Source organism: Motacilla alba, chromosome 2 (assembly GCF_015832195.1).
Source record: "Motacilla alba alba isolate MOTALB_02 chromosome 2, Motacilla_alba_V1.0_pri, whole genome shotgun sequence".
Lineage (NCBI taxonomy): Eukaryota > Metazoa > Chordata > Aves > Passeriformes > Motacillidae > Motacilla > Motacilla alba.
This window is the reverse complement of record NC_052017.1, coordinates 118,048,001-118,072,792: the sequence shown is the minus strand read 5'-3', so window position 1 is coordinate 118,072,792 and position 24,792 is coordinate 118,048,001. Positions and strand designations below refer to the sequence as shown.

General features: G+C 37.2%; 1 protein-coding gene across 1 annotated transcript in view; it reads right to left on the bottom strand.

Moving 5' to 3' along the window:
- Positions 1-390: 390 nt before the first annotated feature.
- Positions 391-24,792, bottom strand: part of PREX2 (phosphatidylinositol-3,4,5-trisphosphate dependent Rac exchange factor 2) — a 171,693-nt gene continuing 147,291 nt past the window's right edge. Inside the window, exons 39-41 of the mRNA XM_038129126.1 lie at positions 19,460-19,562; positions 8,896-8,963; positions 391-5,693 (exon numbers count right to left, since the gene is read on the bottom strand). Coding sequence (XP_037985054.1) covers positions 5,648-5,693; positions 8,896-8,963; positions 19,460-19,562 — 217 coding nt within the window. The 3' untranslated portion in view covers positions 391-5,647. The remainder of the gene's footprint in view (positions 5,694-8,895; positions 8,964-19,459; positions 19,563-24,792) is intronic.

The window sequence follows — 24,792 nt, the reverse complement described above, 5'->3', positions numbered from 1 at the left end:
AGAAAGTCCTCAGACAAAGAAGTGCAGAAGTGGTGAATATTCCAGAGTTTCGTGGAACAGTGATGGCACCACAGGGCCAAAAAGCAACTTCCATGTCCATGCCTGTGTCTCTTCCAGCCTTCACAAAGTACAGCTGCCTAAAGCCATGGGCTACTGCTCATGCAGGGTTCAGTTTTCCAATGGTTATAAAGATATATTTCAATTACCAGCAATGAGCCTAGGTTGGACCTGGGTTTGCAGAAGAGATTCTTATTATAAACATTTATTTCTAGAAATTTAATTTCTGTTCTCCTGCAGCGGAATTCCTAGGCAGGCACACAGAAAGGGCTAAAGACTCTCAACCCCCTCCCTCCCAATTTACTTCTTGCTTTCAAATAAAGAGGTTAGCAGTGGCCATATTATGAACGGTTTTATTGCTCTCTGACATTTTGTAATACATTGTTACCATTCCAGTCTTTACTATGTAACTAAAAAAATAAACCATAGATCTAAAAGTACACAGTGTTAGTTTTATCCATAATCCATAATAGTAACTGATTCAAAGTATGCTACAGAGGCACTTTACAAAATAAAGGAAAAAGTAATTTAAATCCATGTTCCAAGGATTTTAATTCCAAAAGTTACTTCCAACAAACTCAACTACCCACAGAACTGCCAGTTTGATTGTTTTCAAACAAAAGCAGACTGAAACATTCTGTGTATGGCTGTACTTACACATAATATTTCAAAGCAGTCTCTTTCTCATAATATTTCAAATGGTCTCTTGTGCTTAATGAGATGTTACAAAATATATTCATAATTTGATAAATGTGTGCAATACTCAATGCAGAAATTAGGTTCATTTTTAAAGTGTAACACAAGTATAACCAAATTACATACACTATATACAGGGTGTAAAGAAGTTAATAAGGCTGCTTAGATTTTTAAATCTGGCACATAGTACTGCAGATAGGACACGCACACACACACAGATGATATTGTGGGTATTCCCATGGAAGTCCAAATCTAAGTACTTGCAGAAATGTCCCAACTCCTTTGAGCACTCTATTGGACTTTCAAACTGAACTAGAAGTTATTTTTAAAGTAGATTTCTAGTATGGAGATACATATTTTTAGAGAAAAACATAAAAAAAAAAAAGCTTGATTAGCCTCTGGATAATCTGAAATTTCTCACCGGTGTTAACATCTGCATGACTGTGCGTGCTGTATATTCATTTATACGTAACAAGAAAACATATACCCACATCTAGCGGGAAAAGGGAAACATTCATAATAATAAAATTTCTTTAGGAAAACTTGGTTGATATATACAGTATATAAAAAAATCCTACACAATTGTCAGCATACAAAAATATGAGTTCAATATCTTTTTATACTTCAAAACCTAATGATGAAAAATCCAGGTATCCTGAGTCAGGTATGTACTGCACATCTAATTGACCAATGCCAGAGTACTGTTGGAGTACAATTAGAAAAGCACTACCTGCATTTATCAAGTACAGAGATAAAATACATAAGGCAATGCATTATCTTTTCATACTGTTAAACACAAATGGCACAAAATATGCGTAAAATGCTGGAAGACATATCCATGAAAGAGCTGTAAAGTAAAGAGGATGGAACAATATGTAGATGTAGATATATATATACATATATATATATATATATATACACACACACTACATCTGACAATCAATTAATAAAACATGTATGCTCGTTAATTTCTCTGGCTAAAAACAGATGAATAAAAGTGGCCAATTTTTTTTTCCCTTAATGGAGTCGAACAAATGAAATTAGGTATGACTACTGTAAATCCTTGTTGACTGAAGTTTAATTGTCTTGGCTCTAAACCAGTAGAAGAGGAGTTCTGACCACTACTCACTGCATTAAAATAAACAAACACAAACCAGCCCAAAAACCTGATGCATTTGCTAAAACCCAGTGAAATCTACCCAAAACGCCACTAAGGATTCCAACTGTCTCAGTAGACATGAAATTGGTTGCTTGCTTCAGCTGACAGCAGGAATATTTACTTTAAAATGGATCTCTAAACGTAAAGTTTGACATTGCAAAAGTGGACTATATACATTTTTATATTTATTTACATTTACAATCTACAAGGAAAATAGCTATTAAAAATAACTAATTTGGGGAACTAGAGTGGATCAATGGCCATTTCAGACTAAAGACTGTTTAACATCCTATTATTCATACATGATGGTTACAAAGACAGGCCAAATCTCCTCAGCTATACTTAAAATCTATGTTTCCTCCAAGCATGGATGCTATGGCAACTCATGGCAACTCAGCTGTTCCTGGGCCTGCAACCTTCCCTTCCCAGGCTAGCACTGAATCATGGTAGTATTTGGTAATGTATGACTCTTAGATCCTTGAATTTATTCCCAGAAGAATTACACTTTCCTTGGGGTAAAAAGTAAAAATTACATATAGAATGCTTTCCCTAAACCAATACAACACATTGTTGTAAAAAAAGGCAGCATAACCCGTTTCTGTCAAAGCAAAGATTTACAAAGCTATAGGTGATACAATTCTTGTAAATCACCACTCCTGGTCATCTCTTCTTGTCACCTGTGAGTTTATAAGAGGATAAACATACTGTGATGATAATGGATAATTTTTTTACTCTACAAGTGCATTTTGTATAAGGAATAAATACATCCAAACATATACCAAACAAGATAAACAGCTTCAATAATGAACATATGTAAATTTATATTTTAAGAATGAACAATAAATTCCACTTAATGTTAATAGAAGTCAACAGAATGGTGTTAGAATGTGCAGTGTGCTCTGCAAGCAGAGGGGCAAGAAAAGCAATCTGAATACTACACCATGTTTCATACAGGCCATTGAAGAACATTTTGAGAAATCAGGTCCTCATTTTCTAACAGACAGTAAGGGGGCCATTTATACCCTATTTTTTCTGAAAATAGGTTGGAACTCAATCGATAAGTTAGAGTCAAGGATCCCAGAGATTTTTTCCAAACTAATTGATTCTGTGTGTTACTGTGGAATCATATTTTTATATGTTATCTGCAATCCCAGAAAACCAGGGCTTAAGTTTCTCAGCTTCTTTGATACCAGGCTAAATAGACACTTTGCAGTATGGGTCACCAATAAAGCTCATAATGCTTAATAGGTTTTTGAGAACTGTCTCTAGAGGGGGAAAAAAAGAATAAAGGACCAAAAGCTACATATAAAATGACCAAAATAAGAGGTCAAGATTTCTCATGCACACTCATGAAACAACAGCTAAAAAATTTTGTTCAGTGAGTGGCTTATAATTATTTGTCCCTTACAAATGTCTATTATCCCATTATTTCAACAACAAAATGAAACAGGAATTATCATATTATACAGGGAGACTATTTTGGAGCATTTACACTCCTACCATTTTCAATGCTATATAAAAAAGCAATTACTAGTTATAATAGTGCGTGTACATGCAACAGATTTTGTCCTCTAGGTTATTTTATTGTATACAACAGGCTCAGCGGCTCCATGCAGCCAACAGCTGACTTCCCTCATAGTAAATCAAACCTCATGTGGGGAAACCTCACAGGAAGATGTGAGCTCAGAGCCAGGCTGACAGCAGCACACCCTTGGCTTGAGGTCCTTATGGTTTCTCTGTACTTCTGATGTCTGAACAAGCAGAAACTGAAATTACTGGTGCTTTTGCCTGGAGCAGGAATTACCATAGCCAATACTGCTACTCTGAATGAAACACATTTGAAAGAATGAGATCCTGAATAGAACAGCAATTATAGAAAACGTAACTCTTTCTTATGTGTAAGCATTAGGTCATGCTAGACAAAAGCCTTTAAAAGTAATTTTTTTGTTGTTTTTTTCATTTTGCTTTTGCTTTTGTGTATTAAGTATTTTAATCAAAAAGATCATGGTTCAATAGCTTCCAGTAACTATGAAAGAGAGTAAACCTTAAAGCACAAAGGTGAAGTTGTTACTGGAATGTTCATTACTGCATGCCTTTGTCATAGTTTTAGGCAAACATTCTCTTTTTATAGTATGACCAGTAACTGATATGACTACATAAATATATACATGTTGAAATGTACATATATGTGTAGACATGTATATCTGTGGATATATAAAAATATTTATTTTCTTAGCAAAGTTAAGGTCTGTGTAAAAACATTTAGAATACTGAAAAAGGTAGGTGCTCTAATTCCTCCTTTGGAGGAAAGTAACAAGTTCCCTAAATATCCTCTAAAAAAACCTACTCTCTTCAAGAGTACAGTTCCTTTTGAATTCTCACTTATTTCATTGTAGATTGATAGATTAATAAATATTTAGATCAAAGGCAAAAATTATGTTGTGAGGTTTGATTGCTACAGCATAACTACAGGCCGCTGTTGTACAAAAAATAAATTTTATTCAGACAGTATGTGTCTTGCTCTAATGGATTACATAGCTACTGCTACAAGTAGAACTATTTCAGAACACAGTTTTTGTTTTAATGTGCTCATATATAAATCCTCATTTGGGGGCATTTGAAAATGAAAATTCTTTGGCCAAAAGAACAGCCAAATGCAGATAAATTCTCCCTGGGCTCTCAAAATAGTCAGTACAATTTCAAAATAAATCTATAACAATTACCACTCCAAAGAACCGAGATGCTATACAAAAGAAATCTGACAAAATGTGGAAAATGGTAGCATTAAACATCAAAATCCCAAACTATGCTTGAACTTCAACCAGTCATTTCCAGTTTAACAATATTGACTCAGCTCTGCCTTATGTAGATTTGTTAGTGTAGTATTCTAGAAGAAAATGCACAACTCCGGAAAACTCTGAAGTGCAGAGATGTAATAATGCAAAACATCAATTAGAGTCTGAAACCCAGCCTAACAATGGATGAAAATCAGACTCATCCTCCTCCTTCATTATAATGGCAGCTGCAAAAGGGCAGAATTTTAGCTTATATGCCATACCATCAGGCATTCCTAATGCCATTGTAGGTCCTCCTTCCAAAGCAGTGTGACAAGCACTGCTTCAGACATGGCTGAGTTTACTGATTACAAGCACACACCCACAGCAGCTGCCTGCAGCCATTAAACACAATTCTGAAATGAGTGTTCCATCTTTAAACCTCACATTATATTCTTGAAACAGTAAACATTCTAAGAAATTATGATGGTGACAGGAAACAAAAGCTTTCTCGAGTGCAAAGGGCCCCATATGAAGTGCATGCTCATTATCAAGCCTAGTTTATCTAGGCTTCCACAAGATCACATTGTGCATAGTGTACAAGTGAAGACATTCCCTCTGACCAAGACTTTTTTTCAAGCTTCTGGCTATACCTATCATGTGGCTGAAGAAGACACATCAAATTAATCTGATTCCAGTGTTAAATTCCCAAGGAAGAGTACTGTACTATGAGTATAAGGCTGGAGTGCACAGATTTCAGAAATGCTTTTGGGAAGACATCTTTCAATGCCAGTAGGTAATATTTAGGGCATTATTTCTTCCTTTGTCCTGAGTAAAAAATTTTTTCTTTTCTTATTTATCAAAGCTGCAGGGACATACTGCTATAGTGCAGTTGGGTTTTTGTCATATAATCCCAGTATCCTAAAGGCTATTACTGGGTTGTTTTCTGGAGCAGATCTCCTCATTCTTCTCCAACAGGTGGTGGTGGCTGGCACAGCTTGTATAATCTGACAATGACAAACAAATAAAGCAATTATTATTCTGAGAACTTGGTCATTATTAAAATGAGTAAATTTAAGGAACACAAACTAAAGCTACATCTTTCTGCATTGCAAAACAAAAGGTAGGAATTCAGTTTAATACCTTCAATGTAAAACTAATAAAATCTTTGTTTACATTGAAAGTGGAATCATTAAAACACATATGTATAAGCAGTCTTATAAACACATGTCAATACAGAAAAATTTCCTATTTCTGCACTGAAGATGCCTACATAATTCCTATTAGCAGTTGTTGCCCTGGATTTCTCAATTGGAAAAGCTGCTTGATGAATGTAATTGCCTCCAATTCGGTTTTGTCTCGGCCAGTCAAACCTCTCAAAAAATATTTCCCTGAAGAAATGGTGCTGCTTGAAGCACGTAAAACAGGTGTCAGACATGTGACACTAGCATGCAGATTTTAAATTCTCTCTCCCTCTGCTTCTTCATGGATGAAGTCAACAGCAGTAATAATAATTAAACAAGCCATATAATAATAATGCGAGCCATGTAATATATCAACAAGCCATAAAATAATAATACGAGCTAGCCATGTAATAATTAAAAGGTCCATGTAATAATTAAACGAGCTATGTAATAATGATACAGGCCATGCAATAATGATACAGGCCATGCAATAATAATACAGGCCATGCAATAATAATACGAGCCATGCAATAATAATACAAGCCATGCCATAATCAAACGAGCCATGCCATAATCAAACGAGCCATGCCATAATCAAACGAGCCATTTTATATTAATACAAGCCATGTAATAATTAAATGAGCGATGTAATAATAATAATAATACAAGCCAAAAAATGATAATACGAGATTTGGCTCAAATTATTACCCCAGTAGAAATTGAAATAGCCATTCCTTTTGTAAAGGTTTTTGGACTTCTATTAATCCCTTTTGAAAAGACTTGGTTATTAACAGGTGTTTGAAACTTTACCCTAACAACAGAAATACTGAAAATAAAAGGCAATCATTCTGACCTCGCACCCCTTATTCTGTACTCCTGTCCAGCATACAGTATCTCCTCTGAAACCACAGCAATTAGAACCAGCCATAGACATGATCTCATTTGGAGATTACGCATATTCCTCTGGGAAAATGTATCATTGGAGGAATAATAAAGAGAAATCTCCCCCAAAATGTGTTCTGAAGATCATTGGGCTCTTCCACATAGTCATATGGCAGATTCAGAAACAAAATCATTTAAGGTCGCATTGTGTGGATAGCAAAACATCTGTTGGGAGCTATATATAAGGGAATACACATATATCTCATATTTTTATACTGACTGATGAGATGATAAGGTCTGATCTTTATACAGACAAGGATGCGGAGAAGAATAAACAGGGGTTGAATTATTTGATTCTGCTGGCATAAAAAAGCAGTAATATTCAAAGTGGGCAGAGGACAGATAAAATTACTGTCAGAATCTCATCTAGAGTAATTGCAGTGGGATTAATACTTGATGATGTTTTAGCAATATTTAATTTCTATGGAGTAAAGTGCAGAAAAATTCAGCCCCAAGTACTAAGGTCTGTGTATTCTTCAGGTTATAGCAGTAATCACTGAGACTGTCTTCAGAGAATGTGATACAAAGGAACTCTGAAGCAAACTAATGATAAGGCTGCATAAATCTCTAAGGATCTGAAGTTGCTGAAGATGCCAGAGAGCAGAAATAGCCTATTCCGGGTCAATATATATGGAACAACTATTTGAGATTATACAACCATCAGCTGAGAAAACAGAAACAGTGGCAGTTGCAGACAACAAGAGAACCCTGTCAAGTGATGTTAATTGAAACCAAATATAAAATTGTTTTCAAAGCAGAGAACTGAGAAGCCATAGTATTGTTTAGCTATACATCAAAAGTGTCATGCTGATGACAATTATGACTTGTGCATGTAATGCCCTGACCACAGAGGTCTGGGATAGTCCTGTGACATTGCTATTGCTGCTCATGGGCAAGCGTGCCAGGTACGTGTGTCTATCCTATGTCCTCATCATTCTTCTTCAGCATTTCAGTGCTACATTGTGGGAGTTTCAGCTGGAAAGAGGCAGTCTTTTTTCCACAGATGCAATGCTAAAAAATCTTATTGCTAAGTTTCAATTTTTGAGAACTTAGATTTTTCCTTTATCACAAAAACTCTGAATCTAGATAAACATTCTGTCAATGTTGGGATGGGAGAAGTTTGTGTTGCAAGAATTCTTTGGCTGTCTCCAGAATTATGTCATTAAGGAGTTCATTTAAGGCTCAAATCATACTGTTCAAAATATGAAAAGTCCTCACCCACTAATGTTGTAATTGCTTTTAATGTAACAAAATGCTACTTTATTACCATGAATTCCCACAAGACAAGACATCTGATCAGTGATCTTTGGTCCTGGACTCCAAGCTAATCAAATTCACACGGTCATCTCAATCAGGTTTTACTAATTCCCTGTTTCCTTACTGAAATTTAAACACCACATTGGATCTGTTATGTATTTTACATATATGTCTAGCTCATTCAATGTGTTCTCATTAGTCAACAAAAACATTATGTTTATATCAGTAAAACCCAGTTTAAATTAGTTATGGATTGCTCTAACCATTTTAAGATCAAATTAGGAATTGTTTGGTTATTTTTATTTAAAAGTATTGGGCTTTTAAAGCAACATTTCCAGCACCTGCAATCCACAACATTAAAAAGCTGGATAAATATAGAATAACCCATTTTTCATTGTAATGCATGTTTCAGAAAGAGATAAAGAAAGACTACATCATCCCCAAATGCAACTAGAACATGATTTTGCTGAGATACTGCAGTACAGTATTTCATTAAAATGGGGTTATGGATCTAGTCAGACCAAACCCACTAAATATTACAAGTGATGAAGGACTTAACTCCAGTGTTTTCATAATTAACAGGAAGTAAGATTCTTTTCAAAAATGGGCATGTTTTGAAGTGCTACATAGCCTGGACTTCTGCAACTAATCACTTAAAGTAAAATTGTATGGCTAATAGTGCAACTGATTTTATGTACATTAAGAGCCAAATCTTACCATCTAGAGCAAAATACAGTCAATGTTTACTGTTAGCTTTTGAGCAGCTAGGACTGAATTTGGCACAAAATAGACAAAACCATGGTCTAGGACACAAAGAATCAGTTACCTTGGTGCAGTCTGCGGCGTTCGATCCCTCACTCCTAAATTCTTGGCAGTGTTTTGTACCCTTGCACCCTGTGAAAGAAGAACAACAATTTTACTTCATTTATCCCACAGTAAATTAGGAATTTTTTTTGAGCTTTGTAGATGAACATAACTATTGATTATTATTAATTAACACATATGTTTCACCTCCCAAAACAACTAGTATCTTCTAAGGTGAGGAACAAGTTAAAGCAATAAAGAAACAAAAATCTTGCCACTTGTCACCAAATAAATGCACACATATAGATCTTGCAAATTTAAAAGAGAATCATTAAAAAAATTAACATTTAAGATTTAAAACAACCCAAACACATCTCATTTCAATTTGTTTGATTTTTGTCACTATGCCCTGTAGAAGTCATAGATATAAGTTCTTTTCTGATATGCCACTTATTTCCTATGAACTTTTGAACAAACTAATAAAACAGATTATTTCCTATGAAAACACTAAATGAAACTAACGAAGAAAGGCCTAAACTCAGGCACTAAATAAGGATTAGAAAAATGCAGGTCCTGATCTTCCTTTATAATCAGAGAATCTCAAAAACAAACCCCAAACAAATAGGCAGGAACCTCCTGAAATTGATTAGTCTAAAATCCCCTCTTAAAGCAGGGACAAAAGAAAAGTTGGTCTCTCTCTACCTCAATTGATTTTTCAAGAACAATAATGAAAATACTTTTGTCTCACTGACTCATCTAGTAAGGAGGAAATGGATAAAACATGCACAATATTTATATACCATGAACTATTGTGTGAAAAACACCCTCTTCTGCAAACATACCAGCTTACATATATCGAAGAACTTAGTAAAGTTTCTTTTTGAATGATGAGGTCTAGCTCTTAAATTGCAGTTTTATTGATGTAAAGAAATCACAATAAAGAAATATCTGTTAGGATTACTATGTTTTCTATCATTTTAAAGGAGATGGAAACTACTTGTTCTATCAACAACAAATATACTGACTCTCCATTTATTTCTCCTGTACTATGTAAGTTCAGGAAAAAATAATAGAGAATAAAAAGGTATAGCCTCAGAATTCTCACTGTGTAATCTTAAATTGATGTGAAGCATCAAAGATAATTTATATTTCTAAAAGAGCTGCAGTGCCAGGTGCACATGATGGTATATATGCACAATAGGTATAATAATTGGTTCCAGTCATAGAGTAAGACTAGACCTTTCATTTGACTGAAATCAGGTACACAGGTAATTGACATGGTATTGATTTACTGTCATGGGCTGAAACAGTATATGAAAAACGCTAGCTGTTAACACACAGGCTCTCAGATTGTATGTAAATCAACATGTGCCACAAAAACATACTGTGTCCTTACATTTTTTTACGGCAAACAAAGAATGATAAAGAAAGAAAAAATGACTAGAATACATATAAAAATTAAGGCAGAATATAAAATTATTTTACTACAGCTGCATCAATCTCAGTAAGATTGTCTCCAACAATTGCAAAGGCACATAACTATAACCATGACAAACATGTCTTTCCCCAGAAACTCCTCCAGAATTCAGTCATTAGTCATTTCATACTTCCTCTCTTCATCAACAAGTATCTATTTAATTAACTTTAGTGGTTCTTTTGTCTTCTTTACCATCTCGTCTTGTACTCAGTAATAAATACACATCACTAACCTTGTGAAAGAGCCACAATCTTAACTTGCTACATCAAGAATCAGAGAATGTTTGGGTTGCTAAAATTTTAAGAGGAGGTTCATCTAGTCTCAACCTCCCACATGGGCAAGGACACCTTGCACTAGACCAGAATGCTCTAAGTCCCATTCATCCTGTCCCCAAATATTTCCAGGGATGGGGCATTGTAGTTATGATATTTTATAAAAATCCTTTTGTCAGGATTTTATTCTCCTGAGAAGCTGAGAGGGCCTCAGGAACAAATGTAAACAATTTACTATCTGCTAGTGGGGAATGCAGCAGGTGCTTCCTTGATTGGTCAATGCGAGGTGTTTCTACTTAATGACCAATCAAGGAGGCAGCTGGTTCGGACTCTTTGGGAGTCACAAGCCTTTGTTATTCATTCCTTTCTATTCCCGTCTCGTCTTCTGATGTATCTTTCTCTCTGTTTTTTTAGTATAACTTTAGTGTGGTTTTTTTTTAATATAATATAGATCATAATATAATAAACTAGCCTTCTGAAACATGGAGTCAAGATTTTTCCATCTCTCATCCCTTGTCCTGGCTGCCCTGAAGACCACGGGGCATCTATGGCTCCTCTGGGTAACATGTTCAAAAACCTCACCATCCTCACAGTAAAGACTTTTTTATAAACCTAATGTCTCAATTTTATTCTAAAATAAAGACTCAATCTAAGCCCACCCTCCCTTTGAAGCTATTACCCCTTTCCCTTTCACTACATGCCTTTGTAATAAGTCCCTCTCCAGCTTTCCATTCCTTTAATTTGGTTTAAACCTGACAGTTTCATTTGATGTGTTTAGTTCTGCATTGGTGAGGACAATGGTCAGTCCCTACCTGTGACACATGTCCTTTAGAAATCTGTTATCCCCCTTCATGAAGCTGAACAGTCCTACATTATTTTGTCTTTCTGTCTGTAAACCTTTCCCAACCATTGGCCAGTATTTTCCTGAATTTCTCTGAATATTTTCCATTATGCTACATCCTTATGGAAGGGATAAGAACATCAGATAGTTCCAAATGTAGCATCATGACAGCATGATTTCTACTTTGTCCTCTATCCCTCCTAAACCATTATAGCTTCTGCTTTACTGATAACTGCTACAAATTGAGCTGATGTTTTCTCCTCATATCCTGAGGTCTTGAACATGAAATGGAATGGCAAGCTCACAGTCAATTATTTTGAATATGAACTTAAGTTTTGGTTTTTTTCCCCAATGTCCTTCACTTAGGAGTAATCTACGCTGATTTGCATCTACTATTTAATTGCTCCATCACGAAGTCCTGCAGGATTATTTATAATTTTTCAGAGTTACTGCTCATCTTTTATTAGAATTGAAAAGAGTTCAGTGGAGAATAGGAAGAATGACTAGTTAAGAAAATTCAACAGAAAAATGACAGATCAGATGAATTATTTATTTTATCTATACAAATGATGGGTTATCAGGGAAATTATAATCAAATTTGGGACAGACTTTTTAGCAGGAGCTGTTGCAATAGGAAACAGGTAATGGTTTTAAACTAAACAAAGGCATATTCAGAATATATATAAGGAAGAAATATTTTATGATGAGGGTAATAACACAGTAACAGGTTGCCCAGAGTATGCTAGAAGCCCCATTTCTGGAAACAACCAAAATGCTACAAGTCTACTGCTAAATAGGGAAGAATATCTGGTTGCTAAGTTTATGGTATGCTGGACAGAAAATGAGAATTGAAGGGGGAAAAATAGAAGAAAAAAAGCCATTTAAATGAGGCACGAAGTAAAGCATCGCAATGAAAAGGTTAAGAAAACTCCAGAACAGACCATATGAGAAGCATTGTGCAGGAGTCCCCACTACTGGAGGCTTAAGAACAAACAACAATACAACAAATATTCATCAGGTTTGACATAGGGATAGATGTTGGTTACAGTCAGACATGTTGAGTCCAGATCTTCTGCACCTCCAGTAGCCTTTTCTCAGTGCTATTTTCTAAAATTTTATCATAATAAAGAAACCTCACCATGCTGAGACTGGCACATGATTAACAGCACTTGAGAGCCAGAATATACATATATTTGCAAAAACTATCTAAATTAATCACATGTTGATCCTGGACATCAGTGTTGTGACTACCTCTGAGAATAAAACCAGCCTATTTTTACTTGCATCACTCACTAGACAAACTAATTTTAGTATCTTGCTCACATAATAAATCAAATGCATTCAATTAAAAAGGAGACTAGCTTTATATAATCATGTAATTTATTGTTTACTTGGGACACAAATTAGACCATACTTAAAACCACCAAATTCTTATTTCTTTTGAGGAAAAAGTCCCCAAGAATTACTAGCAATTTGCTACGTGACATCTTTTTGTCACCACTGAGCATTATTATATCATTTCTATTTCAATATACTGCTAATTTATACTTCTCCAATTCTATTCTTAATTGACACTATCTCACATGGCCATAAGGGAGAGCTGAGTTACAGGACTCTAGACTGCTACCCTCTGCATACTGGTACTGCCAGAGCACTGGTGAAAGACGATGGCAGTTCTGAGACACCATCAATCTGGACGCTTATATATGAACCAGTATTCTCATTGCCATGTTTAAAAATTATAGGTTTACTTTCAAGCTACACACTAATTTTAGGGTAGCACAAACCAGTCACATAGAGAAAACATAAAAAAGCTCTAAATAATTTCAAAACTTATGAGAATTATTCACAGAATCACTAGGTTGGAAGAGACCTTCAAGATCATCGAGTCCAACCCATGCCCTAACACTTCAAATAAATCATGGTACTGCGTGCCATATCCAATCTTTATTCAAACACATCCAGGGATGGTGACTCCACCACCTCCTCAGGCAGACCACTCCAGTACTTTATCACTCTTTCCACAAAAAACTTTTTCCTAATATGCAACCTGTATTTCCCTTGGCACAGCTTAAGGCTGTGTTCTCTCATTCTGTCAGTTGCTGCCTGGTGAAAGGGACCAACCCCCCCTGACTACAGCCTCCTTTCAGGGAGTTGTAGAGAGCAGTAAGGTCACCCCTGAGTCTCCTTTTCTCCAGGATAAACAACCCCAGCTCCCTCAGCTGTTCCTCTCAGGGCTTGTGTTCCAAGCCCCCACCAGCCTTGTTGCCCTCCTCAGAATGTGCTCAAACCTCTCAATGTCCTTCCCAAACTGAGGGACCAGAACTGGACACAGCACTCCAGGTGTGGCCTCACCAGTGCCGAGTACAGGGGAAGGATGACCTCCCTGCTCCTGCTGGCCACACTATTCCTGACACAGGCCACGAGCCATTGGCCTTCTTGGCCACCAGGGCACACAGCTGTCGACCCCCAGATCCTTTTCCACCTGGGCCCTGTCCAGCCACACCGTCCCCAGCCTATAACACTGCAGGGGGTTATTGTGGCCAAAGTGCAGGACTCAGAAGTTGGACTTATTAAACATCATCTAACTGAATTCTGCCCATCGATCCAACCATTCCAAGTCTCTCTGCAGAGCCCTCCTACCTTCCAACAGATCGACACACACTCCAAGCTTAGTGTTGTCTGCCTATTTACCAATGAGAGACTCAATGCCCTCATCAATGTCATCAACAAATATATTGAACAGAACTGGCCCCAGCACAGACCCCTGAGGGACACCACTGATGACAGGCCACCAGCTGGCTGCAGCACAGCTCACCACCACTCTCTGGGCCCGGCCATCCAGCCAGTTCCTAACCCAGCAAAGAGTGCTCCTGTCCAAGCCGTGGGCTGCCAGCTTCTCCATGAGTGTGCTGTGGGAGCCAGTGGCAATGGCCTTTTCTGAGGTCCAAATAGACAACATCCACAGCCTTTCCTGCATCCACCAGGCACGTCAGCTGGTCATAAAAGGAGACCAGGTTGGTCAGACACAACCTACCCCTCCTAAACCCATGCTGGCTGGGTCTGATACCCTGGCCAATCTGTAAGTTCTGTGTGATGACACTCAATATAAACTGTTCCATAACCTTACAGGGTACTGAGGTCAGGCTGACTGGTCTATACTACCAGGATCCTTCTTCCCACCCTTGTTGTGAATTTGCATCACACTGGCCAGCTTCCAGCCATCTGGAACCTCACCAGTGAGCCAGGACTGATGGTAAATGATGGAGAGTAGCTTCTCAGGCTCATCTGCCAGTTCCCTCATCACCCTGGGACGTATCCCATCAGATCCCACAGATCTGCGAGCATCTTAGTGGCTTAGCAGTTGTCTGACTGCCTCCTCCTGGATAACAGGGGAACAGCAGGAATTCTGCTCCCTGACACCATCTACCAACCCAAGGAGGACACTTTTCCTGAGGACAAGCCATGTTCCCACTAAAGACTGAAGCAAAGAAAGCGTTAAGCACTTTTGCCTTCTCATCTGCAGTTACTGAGTTCCCTCCCACATCCAGTAGAGAACAAGGGTTGGTCTTGCCCTTCCTTTTGCCTTTAATATATTTGCAAAAACTTTTTTTATTATCCTTTACTGAAATTACCAAGTTATGTTTGAACTGAGCTTTGGCCTCTCTAATTTTTTTTTCTACATGCCCTTAAATACTTCCTGAGAGACCTGACCCTCCTTCCAAAGATAACACTTCCTCTTTCTATTCCTGAGTTCCTTCAAAACCTCATTGCCCATCCATGCTGGACATTTGCCTCATTGACTTCTCTTTCAGCACACAGGGACAGCCTGTTCCTGTGCCCACAAGGTCTCTGTTTTGAAGCATGCCCGCCTTTCCCAGACTCCTTTGTTTTTAAGGGCTGCTTCCCAAGGAACTTTCTAAATAAGTCTCCTAAATCAGCCAAAGTCTGCCCTCCAGAAGTCCAATGTAAAAGTCTCATTGAGGTTCCTCCTGATTTCACCAGGATTTCACTGTAATTTCATGATCACTGTGCCCTAAGCAGTCTCCAATCAGCCCATCTCTATTTGCAAACAACAGGTCTAACATACTCCCTTCCCCTGGTGGGCTCAAAATATAGTGTAGTTATTATACTTTAAAAAAGGCATGAAAATATGATTAGTCACTTGAAAGACAACATAATTCTCCTCTGGCCTTTTCTGTTCATCAGCCTTTTAGTTTCTTTTCTTCCTCAGAGCTCTCTGCCCTCCTACAGCTCCTTTCCCAGCCTTCTGTCCTCTCCACTCTTCTGCATCCTGAAGTCACACTGGTGTCAGGATGCTTTACATAGTATTTTGTGTGTGCAGTTGTTTACATGAGTCTATATGTAAGTTAAAAAATTTACCAAAAGATAGTTCAGATGTTTTGACCATTTTTTCTCCATTCTATAAATAAATCAAAACAGCTTAAATAAAGCCATTCCATAGACCCAAGTTCATACCCACTCTCAAAAGTTTGTCTCTTTCCTTTAGTTCTCACAGACCAGGTGTTTGTTATCTTATTATAACTGTCAAGACAATTACTTTGAACATTGTTCCAACAGTACAGTTGGAGCTATTATTAGTCTTGTTCAACATGATCTTGACCTCATTCAATTAAAAACTAAAATAATTCCTGAGGTTATCCATTCAATCAGGTGTCTCTGGTTATTCAGCACTGGTGCACCAAGTTGGAAAACGCATCAGCTTCAAACAGAGATAATTTCCTCTTGTGGAAAGCTGATACTGACAGGAGTTAATGCTGCTGAGCAACAGATGGAATAGATGTCCTTTGACTTGCACCTCCCTGTGCTAATATCTTTATTCCACAAAAGGTTTAGTGTGTAAAAGGGATAACAAATTTTTTGTTTGCTTTATATGGAAAAGGCACATGTACTGCTCTTAACTAAATGTTCTGCATTAAGCCCCAAGAAGCTTTTTACTTCTTTTTCTTCCAAGTTTTATGGCCTGCATTATGATCCTGACAGTTAAATCCTACAGATAATTTAAACATTAAATCTGAACAGGTTTCTAGAAAATACCATAGTGTGTTGTGGAAATTCCCCCAAAACATTTAGAATTTAATGGAGGGTTATATTTCTACTACAGAACTCCAAGACTGATTGAAAATTATGACAAAAGATTGTTACTCTATTAAATGCCATAGTGGTTTCCTGCAAGAGAAAGGATGTGTGAAAAAAGACTAGATATACTAGCACACATTTTCGCAGTATCTGTGTGTGGTATTGAGATATTGGTATCTTCAACAGCTATTGATCACCTGCTGTTTTACTTCAAAGAATGCAGCCTCATCAAAAGACCTTTTTTCACATCTGTATTTGAGCAAGTACAGCTACAGCTGCTCAAAACCATGTCAGGTGTTTTTTTTCATTTTGTCATTCATTTTCATTAAATAAATGCAGAAGCTACAAAAATGAATCAGCATTTTTTAACATGGCCTATAACTGTATTTTGAAAATGTACCATTTGACAGAATACATCCTACAAGTAGATTTATGCAAACCCCTACAACCATCTTTTTTGATCACAAAATACACATATCTGCCTTTTGTCTAAATCTTCAGGAGCAGACATATCAACCTATACATGCAAGTTCATCCATATAAAGCAGTAGCCTTCTTTTCAATTCAAGTTAAAGCTGTAATTCCTGAACAGATGTACATTCAAGAACCTCGAGGATGATTATTCACCACAGAAATTTAATTTATGAAGCAAAATAAGTGAAAGCCCAATACAAAAAAGAGTGAGACTAAATACTCTGATGTACCCACGCTCAGCAACAATACTTACACACAACTGATGCAAATGTATGGTTTGAAACTATCCACAAAATTGCTTTAACAGACCCAAGGTCACACCTAGCATACACATATTTTTCTCTATAGCAAGTTAGAAGTACAGCTTTTTAATCATCTTCATAACTCTGATTGTTGCACAAAATATGTAGTAAAGTTAATGAACATAATAAATTAGGTGCCATCTACAGCCCAGAAATTATGAACCTTATCTGTGATTAATTGTTACAATATTTAATTATGGTTTTTTTTCACTTCAAGATTGAGTGCATCCTGTATTATGCTTATGATTTTGTTGTAAGGTTGAAAGCTACCACAGGCTGGGATATATGTTCCATATGCATGCAGAGTGATTAAGTCCCCCCTCAACCTTTCTTTCATCAACTGAACAGGTTGAGCTCTTTAATCTTCTGTTTATAAGTTTTGTCTAACAACGTCTGGACCATTCATGTTACTCCCTTGAATTTCTTCCAAGACACATCCTTTTGAAAATATTTTCTGATAACGAGATACTCTAGAAAATGTTGTGCTAATACAGTAGAGCGTATCCCCTATTTTCAGTTGATATTACTTTTTAATCCAGTATTTTTGGCATACCTTCACACCAAGAGTTCATGTCTAACCACAACAGCCCCTAAATACAATGATGACCAAAGAGTGAAAAACACTGCTTTGTAATAAGGACATTGTCCTCAGGAATTTTGCCTGGAAATTAAAAACATGGTATTTTTCTTTTGCTCCTTCCCTTCTATACTTCCCCTTAACTCAGTGCATGAGTCACTTTTTACTAGCAATAGCTAATAATCTTAAGTTGTTTTTATCAATCATATATATTAAGATAAAAGTTGTCTTACTCAGCAGACAATTCTGATGTAAGGTGACACCAAGGCAGTTACTATACAAAAATCACTTAGTAAAATCAAAAGAGAAAGCAAACAAATGGTTAAAAATTGCCTGTTTCTGTATTAAAAAATAAATAAAACATCTTCAACAATAAGGGAAGAAATTTTTTTTAAAAACCTGAAAGACCAAAACACAAACAACAAAGCACCTGTCAGAACCTAGGACATTCCTCTGGCTGCCCTGGATGGCTCAAGACCCTGGCAGGGGGCTCAGAGACCTTGGTATGGAGTCAAAAGCACCTGTGCCTTGGATTTTAACCCATGGAAAAAATTACCAGCTTTGTGTGAGGATTTACAAGCCACAAGAGTTTGAGTAGAATGATAGTTAATTTGTCACAGGGTGAAAAAGTAGAATTTTGGGGATTTAGAATGGGGGTGCAAGAGGCAAGATGGAGGAATCTGGGTGTGTCCTGTCTTCCTTCTTCTTCTTGCCCTCCATCTTCTGCTGTGAGGGTGACACTTTTGGATTGGTTTAGAGCAGAGAAAGACTGTCTAACATAGGTGACAGGTATTGGAAAATTATTGTAAATAAAGTACATGTCGTTCTTAGTATAAAAAACTAACACCGCCCCAAGGGCGGTCAGTGCACCATAAAGCAACCTGCCAGACAGACCTCCGCAGGTCAGAAAAAGAATGTACTAAATAAACAACCTTGAAAACCAGAGCCAAGGAATCTCGACTTTCTTCTTTGGTTGTGGGGCTGGGAAAAAAAAGGACTTTCTAACATCTCGGGAGTCATCACAGGCTCAGAATCCCGACAAGCACCCAAACTAAGATGACTCAAATAGACACTGCACAACGTTAGGATGGAGGCTAAAAACTGCTTGGTCGAGTCATTCCTGTTTGATGACTATGTGTGTTCTTTGGAAGCACGCAGGCCTCCCATTGCAGCATACATCGCAGTTGAGACGGTCATAATACACTGAGTACCATTATACAATGTTAGAAAGCTTCAACCCATACAGAGTAACACCATATCACATCAGAAGGCTTCAGGTGTCTGCCCATACAGAATAACATTACATCAGAAGGCTGCAAGCATCTGCCCTTCTTTTTCATTAGCCCAACCTTTTATACCCCTGATTTTTCATGCATTGCACCTGTGTGCCCTCAGTTCCCTCTGGTGATCGGTCAGGGCACCTGGGCACTCCATGTCTCATTGCTTTCAATGCTGTTCACCTGCTTTTCACAGCTGTAGCCCACTGCCCAGTCCCAGTCACCACAAGCTGTGTGCCTACGCTCCCGCACAGCGAGCACCTCACCTGTTTGCGCATGACGTCCGTCGCCTGCATGATGTAGCGAGGGGGCAGCCCATGGCTCCGGGCCAGCGTGATCGCCTGCTCCAGGGTGACGCTCAGAGTGCAGCTGCAATGGGGGAAAGAGGTCAGCTATCTGGTATCTCCTCAAAATAACTGCTTTTAAATCAATCCTCTTTTTAAAAAATTATGTATAAAAAGATTGCATAGTAAATGTGCCTCCTATACCTCCCTCACCCATGCGGGCATTAGCCTGAACAGTATAATGTTTCTAAGATTTTGAGTGTAACAAGTGTTCTTGCCGACTTAAAATCAAATGCATTTGTTTTGTTCTTAAGGAAAAAAAACCCAAACAAACAAAACACAACTCCCCAAAACCCACAAAAACAACACACAAAAGCCTACACCAAAAACTATGGCTTGGCAAGTGCACAACTTGGAGAGTAACAACCCAAGAAAAAAAAAAAATTTTACAATTGTATAAATCCCTTTCCTGATGGTTTCTGCATGTACTACCTCACCCTCCACTCTTAAGACCAAGGCTTTGCATCAGGATCCCAATCTCTCACAATTAATTTAGCTTGATTATTGTCCTGGCACATCAGTGCAGTGCAAAATTAAGAGACATTTACCCCGTCCAAAAAAGAAAATAGATGAAAACTGAATTCCCTCAAATGAATTGTCCTGTACCGCTTTGCCAATATTTTTTCAAAAAACCTCTTGAGGACCAAAACTGATTGTGGATCCTCATCTAACACAAAGGCCTGTCACTGTTGTTTTAGAGCAACCAGATAAGTTTCAGAGCAGTAGGACAGACAACCTGCCAGCACACCAGGCAAGAAGTAGTAGGGAAAGTAATTTTGAACATGCCATCTGATTTTCATTGTTATGAGGACAAGAAAAAATGGTTGGTTTCTCATGCAACCAAGACCACAGCTGTAGAAAACTCATGGATAGAGACAAAACACCTGAGTAGAAACAGGTGCTTTTAGAAAGAACATGTTTGAGGGCTGCTATAACCCAAGAGGTGAGAGTGGCTCTACTCTGCTCCAGTAAATTGCTCGATGATTTTTCTTTTCCCAGCCAAAGTACTGCTATAATCAAATCTCTTGAACCAGAAAGATGGGTTGTACACAAAATTATTCTACCTCAGCAGAACCTGACAAAAGCTGTAATTTTCAAGTTCAAATAATAAAACTAAGACACATTATTAACATATAATTTTGAGCACCCTTTTCACAAAATCCTCACCAAAGTATTCTGTGTAGTTTATAATATGCACACAGAACAGACAATATGTTTCAATCAAACACTTATCTTGCTGAGCAGAAGATCTGTAGGAGGAAAAAATGTGTCTGTACTTATTTTCTTACTGAAAAAAACACAAACCCAAAATGACACATTTTAAAAACTGCTTAAGCTAATTTCTGGACTGCAAGAAGTTTCACAGAAGTGAGCATAGAGAATACTAAATTTAATCTGTAGCTTTATTAATGGTCTTTCATAAAAAATTTATAAGCTAAGTGATTTTCCTTAGTAATGAGATAATTTTCATTCCCCAGTTTCTTGTATACACTGGCCTCAGAGTTAACTTGAGGCAAAGTGTATTGATCTTTTCTGTTCTATGTTTGATTAAGGTGTAAGATAGCTAAATGTTAGATTAGAAATTCTAAAAACTGTTTTCATCTTGTCTTTGAAAAGTGAAATATAGCACAAAATACATAATATTTGCCAGCACCAAAATTTAAACATCCATCCTTCAAGACCAGATTGCAAAGGAGGCTTTGTTCTACTGACAGTGGAAAAAAGCAAAAGTGTCTGAAATGTAGTTTGACAGGTATAATCTAAACCAATCAAAAAGGGCAAAAAGTTTCTCAGTAGGTATAATATGTATTAATGGGCTCAAAGTACAGCTCTCAAGCAAGTAGTTCCTAAGCCAAGTTTCCCAGAAATCCCATCTTCCTGGAACCCCTAAGACTGAAAGTATCAAAAAATTATATTCTGCATGCGTGAATCAAAACTAACAAAACAACCTTCTAAATGAAGGTCATATTGAAGAATTAAGTGCAATTTTGTGACTGAAAAAAGACTGCCAAGCTGCTCCCTATCCAGACCTGACGAAATGAATGATGATCATGGACATTACAGGCCTCTACATTTGGGCAGTTCCAACCATGATTCAGAAATAAGGCTGCCAAGTGCGTACATAAAGACATAACCAGAGTGGGAAAAGCAGAGAGAGAGAGTGAAATAGCAAAATAAAGGTTTGTTTTAGAGGCTGCTGTGGAGGTAGGCAACAACTACAGTACAGTTCTGAAACACGTATGCTAAAATTGAAGATCTCTCTTCACAGCAAGTAAGAATAGCAATTCTAAGGATAGTATTTTTATCATGTCCTATGAAATTAGCAGCAAAGGCACTCACGATGACAGCAGTGATGATGTTAATTAATATCACACTTCTTCAATAGAACATTTTACGTTTGTGGTGAAATCCTAGAGTAATGCTGGTTACATACATCCATTTTCTCTTTTAAAAAACCTTCTTATTCATTAACAGATGAAATAGAAAATTGTTAAAATAGCATCAGAGACATGATTGCATTTGAATATACTGTTTCATTAGAGGTGCAATTTAATATCACCAGATTTTGTGTTTCTCCTCTGGCACATAAAAGGTCTGATGAATGGCAGGGTTAAATATAAACTATAGGTTATGGCTTTTGTCCTGTGATTAAGAGATAAGGTTACCACTTTCTAAATAAAAAAAAATCAGCAACACTCAAATAGTGTTATTTTCGTTGAACACCAGATCAGTGAGATGGCATCTTCTAACAAAACTGATCATATTAACCTTCCATGAGACTATGCTGAAGTGACTCATTTATCTAGATACTGGTAGTTTCTCCCAGCTCTTCAAACAGTTTTTTTTAATTAGTACATATCCCTTTTCACAAATCAAACTCCCCTAGACACTTGCTGTGAAAGAAAAAATTCACACACAAAACATCAGATGGTAACATGGAAAAGTCATAACTGGAAGTACCTCAGCAATAGGGCTGCCAAGCATGGAGAGATTAAACAAATGCAAATTTAAACCAATGTAACTTCTAAAATTTCATTAAACAATATGAAATCTGGTTGTTCTCCATCTTGTGAAATTCTTCTGGTGGCCTGAGCAAAGTTCAGTATCAAGGATTGTCAGCAAATATGGGCAGTAAGTAATAATCCACTTTTCTCCCACATTTTTGAGAGCTGATAAACAGATGGTATTAAAGTTTACAAAGCAATCTGGAAGCAGTTCTGACCTCTGAAAGTATCTGGTCATTTGGATGCAATCAGCCCAGACAAGCAAAACAAGGAAAATATTTGGGGAAAAACCCTCATAACATTCTGTTATGGGAAGCATAAAGCCCAAATCCATAGATTTAACAGTGTAAACAGATCAGAATCTGTTCTGACTCCCTCTCTTTTCCTCTCACCCTTTTTTTTTTTAATGTGAGAAAAACAAAAGACTCAAATTCATCACCACAGAATTTATGTCAGTTAGAATCACAAATTCCCTGCCTTGACAGATTACAACAGCAAGGCAGAGACATTTGGATTTCCCAGGACAACAGGGCTGAGAATTCCTCATTTCATCCATTTGGTTTCCAAGAAACAGAAGGGGCTGCAGCTGCTCCCAGCTCCTGCCTACTATCCCCGGTCTCCCATCAGTCATGACAGTATTGATGTGAAAATTAAATACAAACTTTAAAACAACTTCTGGATCAAACCATTCTGAACTTGCCTGAAAAAGTAAGACTAAATGATTTTCTATCACCAATAGTCCATTTGTTTCTGACTGGATGTGATTTTCACTAAAGGACTGCAAATCGGCTGGACAGATGCGCATCAATCCTGAAAAATGGAGTTGTAAAATACAAATACAGACTGAAATTTTCTGAGAAATTGATTATACACCACAGCTTGTCTAATGTCACTGGAAAGGAAAAAATAATTTTGAGTTTGTGTTCACCACCTACACAGATGCCATGCAGCAAAGTGCATATTTAGGTTATCAGAGTAAAAAGGATCTAAATCATCCAATTCATTCTCAGGTTTCAATTAGACTTTCAGCCTTTCTACATCCAAAAATGCACCAAAACATCCCTTAGAAAAATGCCCTGAGTAGAAAAGATGAGATGGAACAAATTGGTTTAGTTGTTACCACAGTCAGAGATGTCAAAATGAATTATATTCTATGTGAATAGGAAAAAAATATGAAAAGGGTGCATGTATGCTTAGTCTAATTAAAAACTAAAGCTTCTATTCAACATGTAATTTAATGCCATTATTATTATTTTAATTACTTTTCTTCCTGTACATCATAAGCTAACCATTCCTATGTTTGACCACTTTTTACATCGACTACGCTACAAGTAATCTTTTTCTTTTCTGCTGTAATTTCAATGAATATGTATAGAAGGAATATTTTTTAAATCAGTGCATAAAGTAATTAAAAACTTAGTGTTAAAGTAAATCAATTTGGGGTAAACATTTTTTGGGGCATTTGTCTATAATTAATAGTGATGGCTGGGTAATATGCATTGAATCTGATGAACAATCTGAAGAAGAAAATAGACACAACAAAACTAAAAAGGAAGACAAATGTTGTTCAGGACTATAATAAAATGGGTGTACAAAGTATAGGCAGACCTAATTCAAGATTCTTCCACAAGCTCTAAGACGTTCTCACTGTGGAAATAGTCTCCATGCAAGTAAAACCGAAGCTTGCATTCTCTGTGCCCTTATGCTGAAACTTTGCTGAACAGCCTTGCTTTTCAACAGAGGTCGATTTGGCCAGCCATTACGTATTAGAGAGAAAATGAGCATGAAGATCATACACTAAACTACAATACTGTATTTCACAACTACAGTAAACTCTGCTAGAGTTTAGGACTTAGTTTTAGTCCCTTGTGAATAATTGTGAAGCTGAAATGTTGCCAGTGTGGAAAGGCCACCTTAAAATCAGTGTTGGATGGAATCCATCCACTGAAGGCCAGTCTAACATATAGAAAGCAATTATTATGCACATGAAGTGTATTAATTCCACTCTGAATCAAAAACAACACTTCAAAAAGTAACTGTCAGTGGAACACTCACCATCACCACACAGAATGGTCATGTGCAGCCTGTGTCAAAGGGATTTTCTGCCCTTCATCCATTAAGCATCAGCATGCAGGGGTTTCATTCACGAAAGGCACCACTGTGGTTACACAATTGTGCAAACCTCAGAATAAAGATATCCCAACTCCCTTATCAGGCATACTTCCACCATCCTACGACAAGATAATGAAA